Here is a 14055-nt window from a genome sequence, read left to right on the forward strand (position 1 = left end):
GATTATTCACAAACTTGCAAGAATAGAATAAAAATCCAAACGTTTGGAGTTTTTGAGCAGTTGGAAGGATAAAGAAAAGGGCAAAACCTCGTTTTCTTGAGTTGTTGAGTGCAGATGGACTATTCTATTACTTACGGGAAAGAAGTAACTATGCATATGTGTCCAATAACATGACATTAGGAGTTAAGTGTTGCTTTTAATGTCTTATAATTAAGATCATAAAAAAAGACCAAACTCCCTCACAGCTTTCTTCTGTAATTAATTGTCTTGTTGAGTAGGTCATCGTGGATAAAACTAGGCACACTGTGACTTTGGGGTGAGAAATGCGCACAGATGTTGATGACCAACCACATGAAAATCTTTATTCATCCAGTGCACTCCTTTGGAATCTTATTTTTAATAAGAAAAGGGTCAAACCAAATTTAACTTCATTAGAACATGATCACAAGTTTTCTCACTCGAAGGGGAAAAAAGTGGTCCTTATAAGGCTCTTGGATGAGCTTTTCAGTTGCAGCCATGGCTTTCCATTGTTATGAGATGTTGGTGCTGGTGTTTTTGATAGTGAACATGAGCTTTTATGGAAGTGTAGATGGTGAGAAAAACGCTTTAGGAGCCTCTTTCATCTTTGGAGATTCATTGGTGGATGCTGGAAACAATAACTATCTCTCAACTCTTTCTAAGGCAAACATCCCTCCCAATGGAATTGATTTCAAGGCCTCTGGGGGAAACCCCACTGGCCGCTACACCAATGGAAGAACCATTGGTGACATAGTTGGTAACATTTTCAATTTTTCAATCAACAATCTTACATGCATAATATACTAAATGAATATTAGAATAAAGTGTGAGGAATGTCGTTTTAATATTTTTCAGGAGAGGAATTGGGACAACCAAATTATGCTGTGCCATTTTTAGCACCAAATGCAACAGGGAAAACCATTCTGAGTGGAGTGAACTATGCTTCGGGAGGGGGAGGGATAATGAATGCCACCGGAAGAATATTTGTCAGTGTTTTTTTTTTTTTGCTGTCTATTCCTTACTTAGTCTTAATCATTGTGTGTAACAAGGAATTGGATTCAATAATTTTGTTTTCAGGTGAATAGAATAGGAATGGATGTTCAAATAGATTACTTCAGCATAACAAGAAAACAAATTGACAAACTGCTGGGTGAATCAAAAGCAAAAGAGTACATAATGAAGAAATCCATTTTCTCAATCACCGTTGGGGCCAATGATTTCCTGAACAATTACCTTCTCCCGGTCCTCTCCATTGGAGCCAGAATTTCTCAAAGTCCAGATTCTTTCATAGATGACATGATTACTCATTTCAAGGCCCAACTCACGGTAAACACCTGAATCTATAATCGAGGTTATTAATATAAGCACTTGTTTTAAGAGAGTAAATTGTAAATTGAGGTGGATTAATTGAATGGCAGAGACTATACGAAATGGATGGTCGAAAGTTCGTGATAGGAAACGTTGGGCCGATAGGGTGCATACCTTACCAGAAGACCATAAATCAGCTGAACGAAGACGAGTGTGTGGATTTGGCCAACAAACTGGCGCTTCAGTACAATGCTCGATTGAAGGATTTGGTTGCTGAGCTAAACGACAACCTACCCGGTGCCACCTTCGTTCTTGCCAATGTCTACGATTTAGTCTCCGAACTCATAAAAAATTATAAGAAATACGGTAAATTAATAATTATTTGATAAATGATTTAATTTGATTTTTCGGATGAAGAAAAAAATGATATAAAAAATAAAAATAAAAATTGTAGGGTTCAGTACAGCAAGTAGAGCTTGCTGCGGCAATGGGGGCCAATTCGCAGGGATAATTCCATGTGGGCCTACTTCGAGTATGTGCAGTGATAGGTACAAGCACGTGTTCTGGGATCCTTATCATCCAAGCGAAGCTGCAAACCTAATTCTCGCTAAGCAGCTACTTGACGGAGACAACAGATACATATCTCCTGTCAATCTTAGGCAGCTCAGGGATCTTTGATCTTTCATCTTCTTTTATTCTTCGCTTCTTTTTCTCTACCGCTACACAACACTTTTTCTTCTGCCTCCATTATTCACTCACTGCAATTCACATAAACGTAATTTACGACCGTCATTTCTCCTTTTTCTTTTATTATTATTATTATTATTATTATTATTATTATTATATTCTGAGTTTTAATTATGTTGACATGTTAACAAACAACACACAGAAAAAGTGAGTGGCTATAGTATGAATTAGACGTGGGGAAAATTTCGTTTTCTTGTCGCTCCTGATGGTGACCATTTTGCAATAGTTTATATTTTCCACAACTTCCGCGCCTTGGTAGTTTAAAAAGTCGTCTAACCAAACCAACCTATGACTCGCATTATTATCAATCCATCAATCTATTATTTCCTTTTTGGACTCTTCTATAATACTCACCCAAACACTGCTTCACTCATTAAATCATAAATTTATACGTGATTCATGTTAATCATGCTAACCTATTAGGCCAGTTATTTATTCTCACAAATATAATTGCAGTTTGACCCATGTGTAATTTTTTTTTTTTGTGGTCATTAGTTTAACCTACTACCAAGTAGGCAGTTGTAGAAGAAGGAGGTAGGTGAAGAGCTGATTTATGCCAAAATTAAAAATAATAATTCCATAGGACAAAATACTACAAATACCATCAAACTGTCTACCGCTTTGTAAAATGTAAAATTTAGGACCATCGATTTAGGGACATTCATGAAGATTCTCTAATGTTTACACATACCTTATGCTTGCTCTTATCCTTGGCAACATTAGAGATAGTGGATTAGTAATTTTATTATCCTATCTTTATTTTTTACGGAAAAATTGTGAAAAAAATAAAATTATTGAATATATGTCTTGTTTACTTAATAAAATTATTAAATAACTTTTCTAAATTACTTAATAAATGAAAGACATTTTATTAATTTGAAACAAAGATAAATATAACTAAAGAAAAGTTAATATAACTTTTATAAATTATTTAATAAATTAAAGACATTTTAGTAATTTAAAATAGGGACAAATATAAAGACGAAGATATATAAGCATGGGAAAGGATAAGAAAAATCGAGTATTACAATGAAGCTCGTGGAAAAAAATAAGTATTGGCAAGTTTATAGGAAAAGTTAAAAGGATAAGAAAAATAAATAAATAGAAGGTGTCTAACTAATATGAAAAAGATAAAATATAATAAGTGAATATCATAAGCAAGAAAATTAGAAAATGGAATAAAAGTAAGAAAAATTACAATAGTTAAAGTTTCTTAAAACAACAAGTACACCTGAATTTTAAGTGAAGATCTACTTGTCTTTTATTTGTATACTCACAATTTAGTTCATAATGCCCTAGGGTTAGACAATTAAATAATACATTTTCATATTAATGGAGTTTCCTTTTTTTTTTCATACATGATCACATACATTAATGTTGTGTTTACTAAGGGGAGAGTAATTGAGAGAGAGTGAGTGGATATGTTTGAGTTGATTTAAGAATGAATTTTGTGTTTTTTTAAGAGATTTAGAAGTGATGGTGAGTAAATTTAGAAGTAATTTTTGTTAAAGTTTGTGAAATATTTGATTGATGTGATAGATTAAAAAATATGTTTTAATAGAAGTAATAATGAGATTACCATTTTGCCCTTAGTTTAATAAGTATTATAAATTGATCTTTGTGTGAGTAAATTTATTTTCATAATTTTTTTTAAACACTACAAATAAAAAAAATAAAAAATTTCTGCACAAAAAAAAAAAAAAAACTGTTACGAAACCAAACAGCCATGGAGCCAAGCAGGATCGGATCTGCACTATGTGGATAGAATCCTAAAAACCACGTATCTGATCCATGCCAACGGGATTGAATCTCAACACCCCGTATCTGATCTATGCACGTGAGAGAGAGGAGAGGGTAAACTTGTAATAACGCAACTCAATCCTAGCAAATCAGCTCATAATGGAGAAGATTGCTAATCCTTTGGATCCCTGTAATCATCGATGTGCCATCCACACAAAATCTCGTAAATGAATATCATATTAACTCTAATTTCCATTTTCGCAAATGCACTCTTCTTAAAATGAGCACAGCATAAAAGAAAAACTTGCTGAGAAACATGAGTCCTTCATGAGTTTCATTAAAAGATATGTTTAATTTAAACTGGTCTCTTGATCAATTTCTTAAGTGTTTGGTTACGACTTCTCTTCAAAATGATTCTTCCATTTCAGCCCTACATTCTTTAAAGTTATTAAGGTTGTGTTAGTTTTTCAAGTTTGCTTAACGCTTGGTCAAAGGCTACGTAGCTTGACAAATAATTCCTCCACTTATTTTGTCTTTTTGTTGCACGAATTTTCGAGGCAAGGCACAGAATAGTTCAATGAATGGGATTTGTCCCTCAAATTCCATTAAGTTGATGTTTAGGTGGTTGTTTTTGTGATGATTATAGATTAATTTTATATGATGACTGTGATGGAAATTGACGAATGTATATGCTCAGCTTGAAATTTTCTGGTATGTCACGAGCATGTGTAGGAAAGGAAAGTCTTGGATTCATTTTCAATTTGCCTATTCAATGTGTTGAAGATCAAGATTCTAATCATTTTTTTCAAAATTAACTCAGTCTAATAAGTCGTGGATTACAATGCCTTAAGTGGAGAAATTAAAGAAACCAAAATACTTTATTAAAGTCATTAAAACAAAATAGATGTTGTGTAGAAGCTTATACATAGGCCACTATTTGAATCAGTAAATAGTGAAGGAAGAAGTACTTTAATTTGTTGGGAAAAGTTTAGCAAACCTAGAATAAGCACTTAAGGACAATAAAAATAGAAAAGAGCTAAAAAGCAAAAGAAATAAAGCTTTTGGTAATTATGGTCCCTTGATTAAATAATGATGTATATGTATACACTTTAATTTTATATTTTGAAATTAAATAATGATCTTTTAAATGATAAAATTTGATAATATGTATATATATTATATAATATATAATATATTCATATTCAAATTAATATATATTTTTTATTATTATGAAGATGATATTGCTTTTTTTTACTGTTTTTACTAATTTTCTTTTGTTGCATTTCAAGTAGGTATAACTATAAACTTTAATTTTAAAACAAAGCATTTGAATATCATTGGCTTACTAACATTTTGTGGTTTGAACTCTACCAAGTATACTCTTTTTTGTCATTCCTTTGTGCATTCGTTGTATCTTTCTTTGGTTTTAGAATATTGATTAATGCGTTATCTTTTTTTAAATATATCGATTTAAATATGTTAGTATACAAATCTTAAAAAAAGGAAACAATGTTATCGTTTTTAATTATATATTTCTTAATTTTTTTAACGCATAAAAATCAATTCAAAATCTAAATTCTTCTCCACTATTATTAAAAAACAACACACGTAATTTTAATTTAGTAAATTTTAATAATATATTTAACATAACTTTTTCTTGGAAATTAACACTCACAATTTTTTTTAATATTTTATGAGCTTACGGTGATAATCATGTGTTTCAATGAGTTAGACATTTCACTAGGAAGAGTAATAAAGTCAAACAACCTAATTTTTAATTTATAGGTACTAAACCTTATTCCATTGGTAATTTCAGTATTTTTTTAATGAGCATATTAATTTTTTGATAGAGTACTATCCTTAGATTCCATACAAGAAGAACTTGAACATGAATTTTTATAACTTATAGACCTGTGACAAGGGTAAGGAGCAAAAGATTGGAAGAACAAATATATTCAAGGCTCTTGATGCTATGAGCAATTGGACATTCGAAGGTATGAAGATCATGATTTATAACATTTGAAGCATATATCATAGAAAAATTATTTTATGTTTTTAGATTTTAGACTTTCTTTCAGAAATTAGTCATGTTTTTATGTTTTTGGCTTTGGACTTTCTTTTATAAATTAATGTATGTCTTTATGTTTTTGGGCTCAGACCTTTTTGGAGAGTTTCTAGGTTATATGCCTATTGAGGTATAAAAAACTAATGTAAATACTTTTGAGTCATATTATATGTATTTGGATTATTTTAGAGTTTTAGAGATGATTGTCTTGTTTCTTAGATTATAACTCTGATTCTTATCAAAGATTAACATCTTTGTGACGAATCTTCACTTGACTTCATTTTTGTCTTATTTTGCGTTTTTCACTAATTTATTTGTGTTGTGCCTCTTGAATATTCAAATTAAGCATTTCTTGAGTAGGATTGTACCATTTGTTGTGTTTCTTCTAACTAACATTCTCAACATATTTCAAGTGTCATAGTTGAAGAAGTATGTAATTAATTCATAATATATTTTAGAATGGTTCAAAATCAAAGTGTGAGTTTAAGTCACACATTGAATAGAAATAAGAAAGTTAGATAACATATATAAAACAAGACTCATAAACTCATTTTTTAAAATTTTTAATTAAATATGATGTTAATTCCTTACGTAGGTTAAACTTATGAATCACTTTTATTGTTTTTCCTTGATGAATACTATTGAAAGATCCATTGAAAATGAGTAGACACAATTTAGTCGGAGAACAACTTATTTGAAGTCAAACTGGTCCACATTATAAATTCACAAACAAAAACAGTTGTTATATCTATTAGCACATTCAAGGTGCTGTGGGATCTCCAATTTAGTAATTTTATATGGGAGATGTAAAATGAGATAAATGAAGTTTATTCTCATCTTGCCCTTGGTAAGTCGTGATTATTTCGTATATACTTGATAATTTACTTATATATGTATATTACTAAGTTTCTGATGTGAAAGAATATATATATTTTTTTCATTGAAGTAAATAAATCAGTACATACATGAATTTGACTGCAAAGGACCTAGGACATAATTTTCAGACCTGGTACAAATATCATATCATAATTATTTGGTCTGGAGAGGTTTTTCTTAACCATTTTGGTGGTAGTGAAATCTTGGGACGATATGCGACATTATTTTTGGTTAAAAACATAAATAGAAAATGAGTGAGAGGTTTGAAAGTCCAAAGTTGACAAAGATCTACGTTCAGACATGTTGGCATTGAATTGTAAAAGGGGATATATTTATTTTGTGTGAATGATGATTAATAATTCTGGTTGTAGGAGCAATAATACGTAGCCCACTTGAAGAGGAGAAGCGTGCAAAGTAGCAATTTGATTTTTTTGATGGAGTGAAAGAGAATCATGTGCGTGCAGAAAAGGCCAAAAAGAGGTGATTACAGGTCTGAAGCCATGGCATGACTAGGGAGACGCAAGGCAAAGATGCAAAAAATGTCAGTGATTTAATTATTTGTGATAAACACAAAAAACACAAATGCAGGGTGTGCGACGAGAGAGAAGATGATAGCGATTGTGGGTGTTTTGGGTGCTCCGAGAAAGAAACTAGGGTCATCACTTTCCAAGTTTCCAAGTTTTGTTTGGGGAGTGACAGCGACCCATGATTCTTTCTCTCTCAAGAAGGGAGTTATGGATAGATCACTTTGGAAGGCGCGTGCCTCTTCCGCTCCTTGTATCACCGACAACCACCGGTCTGTCGCTGACAGGTGTCGCTCCCCCTCCTACCCCACCGGACAGGAACACTACCGTCTGATCGCTATCAAACGGTCAGCACAGTGGTGCTTGTGCAGTTGGGGAAACCGCACTGTTTGGTAATGGCTACAGTGAAGCGGAAAATCCGGTGGAAGATAGAAAGAATGGGTACGGAGGAGGAATCTGATGCGGACATGACGCGTCCGAAATCAGAGGGGAGACCCAATTATTGCTCCCCACGCTGCCCGACACTCATAATTCTGTCGCTTCTGTCCCCACCCACTCCCTTCTTCCCCCTCTCTCTCACTGTCTCTATCTCATGCTATTCCTATTCTACTCTTGTTCCTATTCCCATTCCTATTCTTCTATACCCGCCTCCTCCCTTCAATTTTTGCACTATTCTCCCAACCCATCACCCTCATAATCAAAGTTAGGTTTCCAAATTGAAATTCTCCGTCTACTCAGCAACTAATAACAACCGCATGTCCCTTGCAAAATCAGATTATTCTTATCGTATATGCATTTTCTACATGTGCCTGTAATGGGTTACGTTTGCCTAACCATAGGGAAAATTTTGCAAGCTAAAATGAGCAGAGTGTGACATTATCCATAGTTGTTAATAACAACAAAAATTGAACTTCGAGACATACAGACAGACAGCATAGATGGGCTAGGTGATTAGCGTAGGGCCTAGGAGCTCTACGTCAAACCCGATTGAATAAGGAAAAGACAGGAGGAACGAATATATGCATATAATATTGCAACATGGCATGATTAGCTTGAGAAGTTGGAAGAAGAGGTAATCGTGAACAAAATCTATGTATATTTATTTTTTAATGAAAAACAGTTGGGTAGTTTTGCATTCTATAATTATTACTACTCCCTCAGAGCCAGAATGCATTATGCATGCATCTAAGTGGCCCTGCAACAAGGACTATAATACCGGACAAGATAATGCTTCCGCTACTTTATGTATACTTGTAATTAATTAAGTCGTGCCAAGGAGAAAACAAAAATAATTTGTTTGATTGGTTGGGGGAAGGGAAGAGATAGGGGTTTGTGTAAATTGTGATTGTGGTTGGTGGTTTGTGTGTGTGCAGAAGGCGCAGCCCTATTAGCCGACCCAAGTAGAGAGAGGGTGTTCTGGAGCCGACTGAAATGTCGTGCTTAACAGAACACTGTAAAGCTGATCCCACTCTGCCTCATATAAGCCTCAGAAGATGTCTCTGTTTCCACCACAGATATTCTCTCTGACTCTCTTTCCTTTCTCCTCTCAATTCCTTTCCACCCCCTGTCTCTCTCCTTCCCCATAAAACCCCACCACATTCACACTTCAACACTCCACCCCAACCCTTCTTCACTCACTCCCTACATTCATCTTCACACAGCAACCCAACACTCAACTCTTCTTGCTCTTATCCCATTGCGCAACATGCCATCCTCCAACTCCGGCGAGAGCCGTCGATCGACTAAGCCCCAGAGCTCCGCTGGAGCGCCTCCACCTCCAGAGCAAGAAAACCTCCCCTGCCCCCGTTGTGAATCAACCAACACTAAGTTCTGCTACTACAACAACTACAACTACTCCCAGCCGCGCCACTTCTGCAAGTCCTGCCGCCGGTACTGGACCCATGGCGGCACCCTCCGTGATATCCCCGTCGGCGGTGGCAGTCGCAAGAACGCCAAGCGCTCACGCACCCACCACACTGCCACGTCATCGTCCTCCTCCACCATGACGTCACCTCAGGAGCACGCTCTACCTGCATTGGCTCCCGTCCCAACCACCCAAGGAGGGTCCATGCACTTCGTGGACGGTGACGTTAATAAACAGAATAACGTTAATGTCTGCGGGAGCTTCACCTCGTTGCTGAACAACACCCAGGGCAATGGGTTTCTCGCACTCGGCGGGTTTGGACTTGGGCTTGGACATGGGTTCGATGATATGGGCTTTGGGATTGGCAGGTCTGGCTGGGGCTTTCCCGGAATGGTGGATGGTGCCAACATGGGCGGCGGCGTTCCGTCTTCTGGATTGGGCCCGTGGCAGTTAGAGAGTGGCGAAGGTGGGTTTGTTAGTGGAGACTGTTTCTCCTGGCCTGGGCTTGCGATTTCCACACCGGGAAATGGTCTCAAATGAAATGCTTCTTTTTAATTTTGGTTTTTTTTTTTTTCTGGTTTGGGTGCAATGGTGGGTGTGCTTATGGTTTGAGTTTAGGGTTACTTTTTCCTGGTATAATCATCTGTGAAATTTGAACTACAACTAAGACTTTTCTTTTCTATTTTAACCTATTTCGTTTTTCTTTTCCTTACTTTTACTACTTTGAATTGTCAAGTACTGTGTATGTTTACTTGCTTACTGTTAAATTTTGGCTACCCTGTGTGATTCAATTAGTTGGCTAACGTGATTAGTGTTGTTTGCTCTACGGGATTTAAATATTTCTGAAATTGGATTGGTTTTCCCGCTAAATTAAAACAGCCACGGCTACATGAGTGTTTCATAAACGCATTATACCATTATAGATTGATCGCATTATACTAATTTCTAATCTTAGTCCAAGAAAAAAAAATACTAGTATGACATTATTGGCTTAAACTGGTTAAGATTGATTATGGTGAGTTCTACTTCTAGTTAATGAATTTCAATTAACTTGGTAATTCTAAATAAACTTGAAAAATATTGAAAAGACCTGTTTGAACCCTCATGCATTTGTTTTTATTTGGGCAGAATGTGTAACTTTGCGGATTATTTTGACTGTTTTGCTTTGCTAAAGTTTAGCTGAAAGATCTCTTGGTTTTTGTTGTCTTGTTTCATTTGATTTCTCGACTTTAGGATTCCACTAAAGTTGCTTTTGTTCTGCTTTGTGCAACTTTGTGCAACTTGTTTATTCAATTCTAAGTTTGGCAGGGGACGTGCCTGGGAAAACGGCTTGGTATTAGCACGGGGAGGGGAACAAGAAAACAGTATTATTCATATACCCAAATTAACAGATTTCGTATTCATTTAATTTGGAGTGTAGTATTTTAAAACTACAGAAACTGTGTATTTGAAAGAGGGAAATGGGATTTGAAAAAAGAAACAAAAATTGTAATTTTTTCTTGTAAAATTTGTGCAAGGAAAAGAAAAAGAAAAACTAACACTTATTTTTCATCAGTGGAGTTTCATTGCATTACTTATTTTATAAAACTCATTACAATGCTCTGATCAAAAGTTGAATATTTTCCACTGCAATGCTTAGAACTGAAATTGAGCTATATTGTTTTTGATCCATTCTCAATAGTAGCCATTACTCGTTTTCTAGTGCTTAAGTAGTGTTGGTGTCTGTACTCACAAATTGCTTCCAATTGCCTATGCCGCGTGGTACCAGACTAAAATTTTCTTAAGTATGGGAAGAGAAAGAGGTTAATTTTCGACATAAATGATTTTCGAGATAATTGGTATTTGTTGAAAAAACTAATGTTCTCAAGATAACGACGTGTACCATCTATATAGGATGTTTTTAATCTAATTGTATAGTTACATTCGAACTAATTGACTAATTGTATTGATTAAGATGCGTTCAAGAGTGTACAAAGAAACAGTTACCAAAGTAGATAGTCTACCAGTGACTTTTGTGTACTTATAAAGTTATTGTTGGATGATTAAATCATTTGAACTCAAATTTTGAATGGAGAGAGAATTTGGCATGACTAGGAAAGATAGTTTTTTGGGATTAGAAATTAATGTTTATTATATTTTTACTGTAGAATTATGTGTGGTATTTAAGTTTTTTTATTAGTAGTTATTGTTAGGTTAATTTAAATAATAGGCAGTTTTAATTTACTGTTTCAACATTTATAATTTACAGTTAGACGTTGATGCGGATATACTTATTTAGAATTATTGATAAATTTTAGTATTTATTTGTTAGTATGATATACTTAAAATTATTGATAAACTTTAGTAGTATGATATACTTAAGTAGAATTATTGATAAATTTTAGTATTTACTTGTTAGTAATCATAAATCCGTCAAGAAAGATAATACGGAAGAATAATGTTTGCATTTCTAGATCAATGTTTGCATTTCTAGACCTTCGTGATGCAGATAATGTGTTTACATAAATACAACATAGTACAATCATAATCTCTATAATAAAGATAATAAAGTCATCATTGAATACAATAAATAATATAAGAAATAATTGGTAATGATGGTTGCATATATCACACATGTGATGAGAAATAATACACAAACAAAATATAAAGGATGTTGGAATAATATTATTGACATAATATCTTTGATATTGATTCTAATAATTAGAATCACAACTTTCTCTAACTCCCTCCCTCAAACTGAGGTGACCCAGTCATCCCAAGTATGACTCTCAAAATGTTGAACCTTGTGTGTGTGAGAGGTTAAACAATCTGCAATTTGATCTGTTGTGGGCACATAGGCTATTGTGACTTGATTCTTAAGTACTTGATCATGAATGTAGTGAACATCTATCTCAATATGTTCAGACTGAGCATGCATCACTAGATTGGATGCCAGTGCCTTAGCACTCAAGTTATTACACCACAAAACCGACTTTCTAGGCATAGGAAATTTCAGCTCATCTAGAAGTGATCTGATCCAAGTACTTTTGCTGGTAGGTCAGCTAAAACTCTATATTCTGACTCAGTACAAGATTGTGACACCACTTTTTGTTTTCTTGAGGCCCATGAGATTAATGTCTCTCCTAGGAAAACACACTGCCCTGTTATGGATTTCCTATCATCTATGTTAGTGACCCAATCTGTATTAGAGAATCCACCTATATCAAGATCAGTTGAGAGTTTGATATGAAGACAAGAATTTGTTGTGCCATGGAGATATCTTAATATGGGGAACTCATATATTGGTTGAGTTTGTTGAGAAAAAATGTTATGTCTGGTCGAGTGTTGGTCAGATATTGTAATGCACCTATGGCTTGTCTGTATAGTGTAGGGTTATCAATAAGTTCTCCTTTATCAATGAATTGTTTTCCTATTACCATTGGTGTAGGACAAGATGAGGCTTTTTTCCATATTAAACTTCTTGAGTAGATCTTTAATGTACTTTGTTTGTTTAAGATACATTCCACCAACATCTTTGTGTACTTCAATTCTCAAGAAGTAGTGTAGAAGACCAAGGTCATTGAGAGAGAAAGCAATGTTTAATTGAGTAATGAAAGTCTCTAAAGACTTATTGTTGCTCTCTATAATTATTATGTCATCAACATATATGAGAAGGAGTATGATATGATTATTTTCTCTAAGAACAAATAGTGACGAATCACTCTTGGTGTTTTGAAAGCTCAATCTCAATAAAGTATCTTTCAACTTGTCATACCAAGCCCTTGGAGCTTGCTTCAATCCATGAATTGCCTTTAATTTGCATATGTGGTCTAGCTTGGTTGAATCTGTATATCCTTCAAGTTGATGCATGAACACATTTTCTTTTAGATTGTCATTCAAGAATGTATTATTGATGTCTAATTGCCTAACCTCCAAATTTAAATGTATTGCAATGGATAGGACAGTTCTTAACGTGCTGGACTTGACCACTGGACTGAAGGTTTCATCATAGTCGAGACCCGCAGTTTGTTGAAAACCTTTGGCAACCAATCTTGCTTTCCTTCGTTCAATTGAGTTATCTGCCTTGTATTTAGTTTTAAAGACCCACTTCTTGGAGTCTATGATGTTATTCTGCCCTGAAATGGTATCAAAGTCCGAGTATGATTAGCTGTTAGAGCTTTAAATTCTGCATCTATGGCTGCTTTCCATTTTGGACTGAGTAGAGCTTCATTAACATTTTTTGGTTCCTTGTCTTTTGTGTTTGTTTCTGACAGTCCTATATAGGGAAGTTTTGGCTGGTAGATTCTTGGCTTGTTTTTCTGGTTTGCATCCAATGCTTGTTGTCCTGCTGAGTCTATTGGTTATTTTCTTTTTGTGTGTCTTCTGGTGTGTCATTTACATGTGAGGTTGCCTCATCTGCATGAATAAAGATATCACTGAGCGTTGGTTGATCATCATTGACATCTAACTCACCGAGAGTTGGTTGCTCTTCATTGGAAACTAAGTCACCTTTTTTATGATTCACCTCCTTGTGAGTTGACTCAACTGTGTGGCTTGTAGTGGTACTTGCTAGACAGGAAGGAAGAACAATAGGGATTGTTTCAGACAGTGTTTTTAATGAATTTCCCGGTCAAGAAAGCCATCATGGAAAGGAAAGTGATTCTCATTAAAGACCACATGTCTTGAGATGAAATTCTTCCATGAGAGTTAAGGCACTTATAATCCTTGTGAGATTTGTTGTATCCCAATAATACACATTGTGTAGTGTGGAATTGAAATTTGTGTTGATTGTATGGTTTGAGGCAAGGATAACAAACATAACCAAACGACTTTAGAGCATCATAATCAGGTTTCTTTCCAAATAACAATGAAAAAGGACTTTCATTTGGGTTAACTAATGAAGGCAATCTGTTGATGAGATAAACTGAGGTAGA

At 34.6% G+C, this 14055-nt stretch overlaps 2 protein-coding genes across 2 annotated transcripts; both read left to right on the top strand.

The window, feature by feature from the left end:
- The first annotated feature begins 471 nt into the window (after nt 1-471).
- Nucleotides 472-2127, top strand: LOC114176877 (GDSL esterase/lipase At2g23540). The gene is made up of 5 exons (XM_028062061.1): nt 472-775; nt 874-1004; nt 1096-1344; nt 1437-1692; nt 1781-2127. The coding sequence occupies exons 1-5, from the start codon at nt 496-498 to the stop codon at nt 2002-2004; spliced, it is 1140 nt and encodes a 379-aa protein (XP_027917862.1). The 5' UTR covers nt 472-495; the 3' UTR covers nt 2005-2127.
- A 6326-nt stretch (nt 2128-8453) lies between these two features.
- Nucleotides 8454-9854, top strand: LOC114176232 (dof zinc finger protein DOF3.4-like). The gene has a single exon (XM_028061192.1). It carries the CDS (start codon nt 8984-8986, stop codon nt 9680-9682), a length of 699 nt encoding a protein of 232 aa, XP_027916993.1. The 5' UTR covers nt 8454-8983; the 3' UTR covers nt 9683-9854.
- Nucleotides 9855-14055: the final 4201 nt, after the last annotated feature.

This window comes from Vigna unguiculata, chromosome 3 (genome assembly GCF_004118075.2).
Source record: "Vigna unguiculata cultivar IT97K-499-35 chromosome 3, ASM411807v1, whole genome shotgun sequence".
In the NCBI taxonomy this organism is placed as follows: domain Eukaryota; kingdom Viridiplantae; phylum Streptophyta; class Magnoliopsida; order Fabales; family Fabaceae; genus Vigna; species Vigna unguiculata.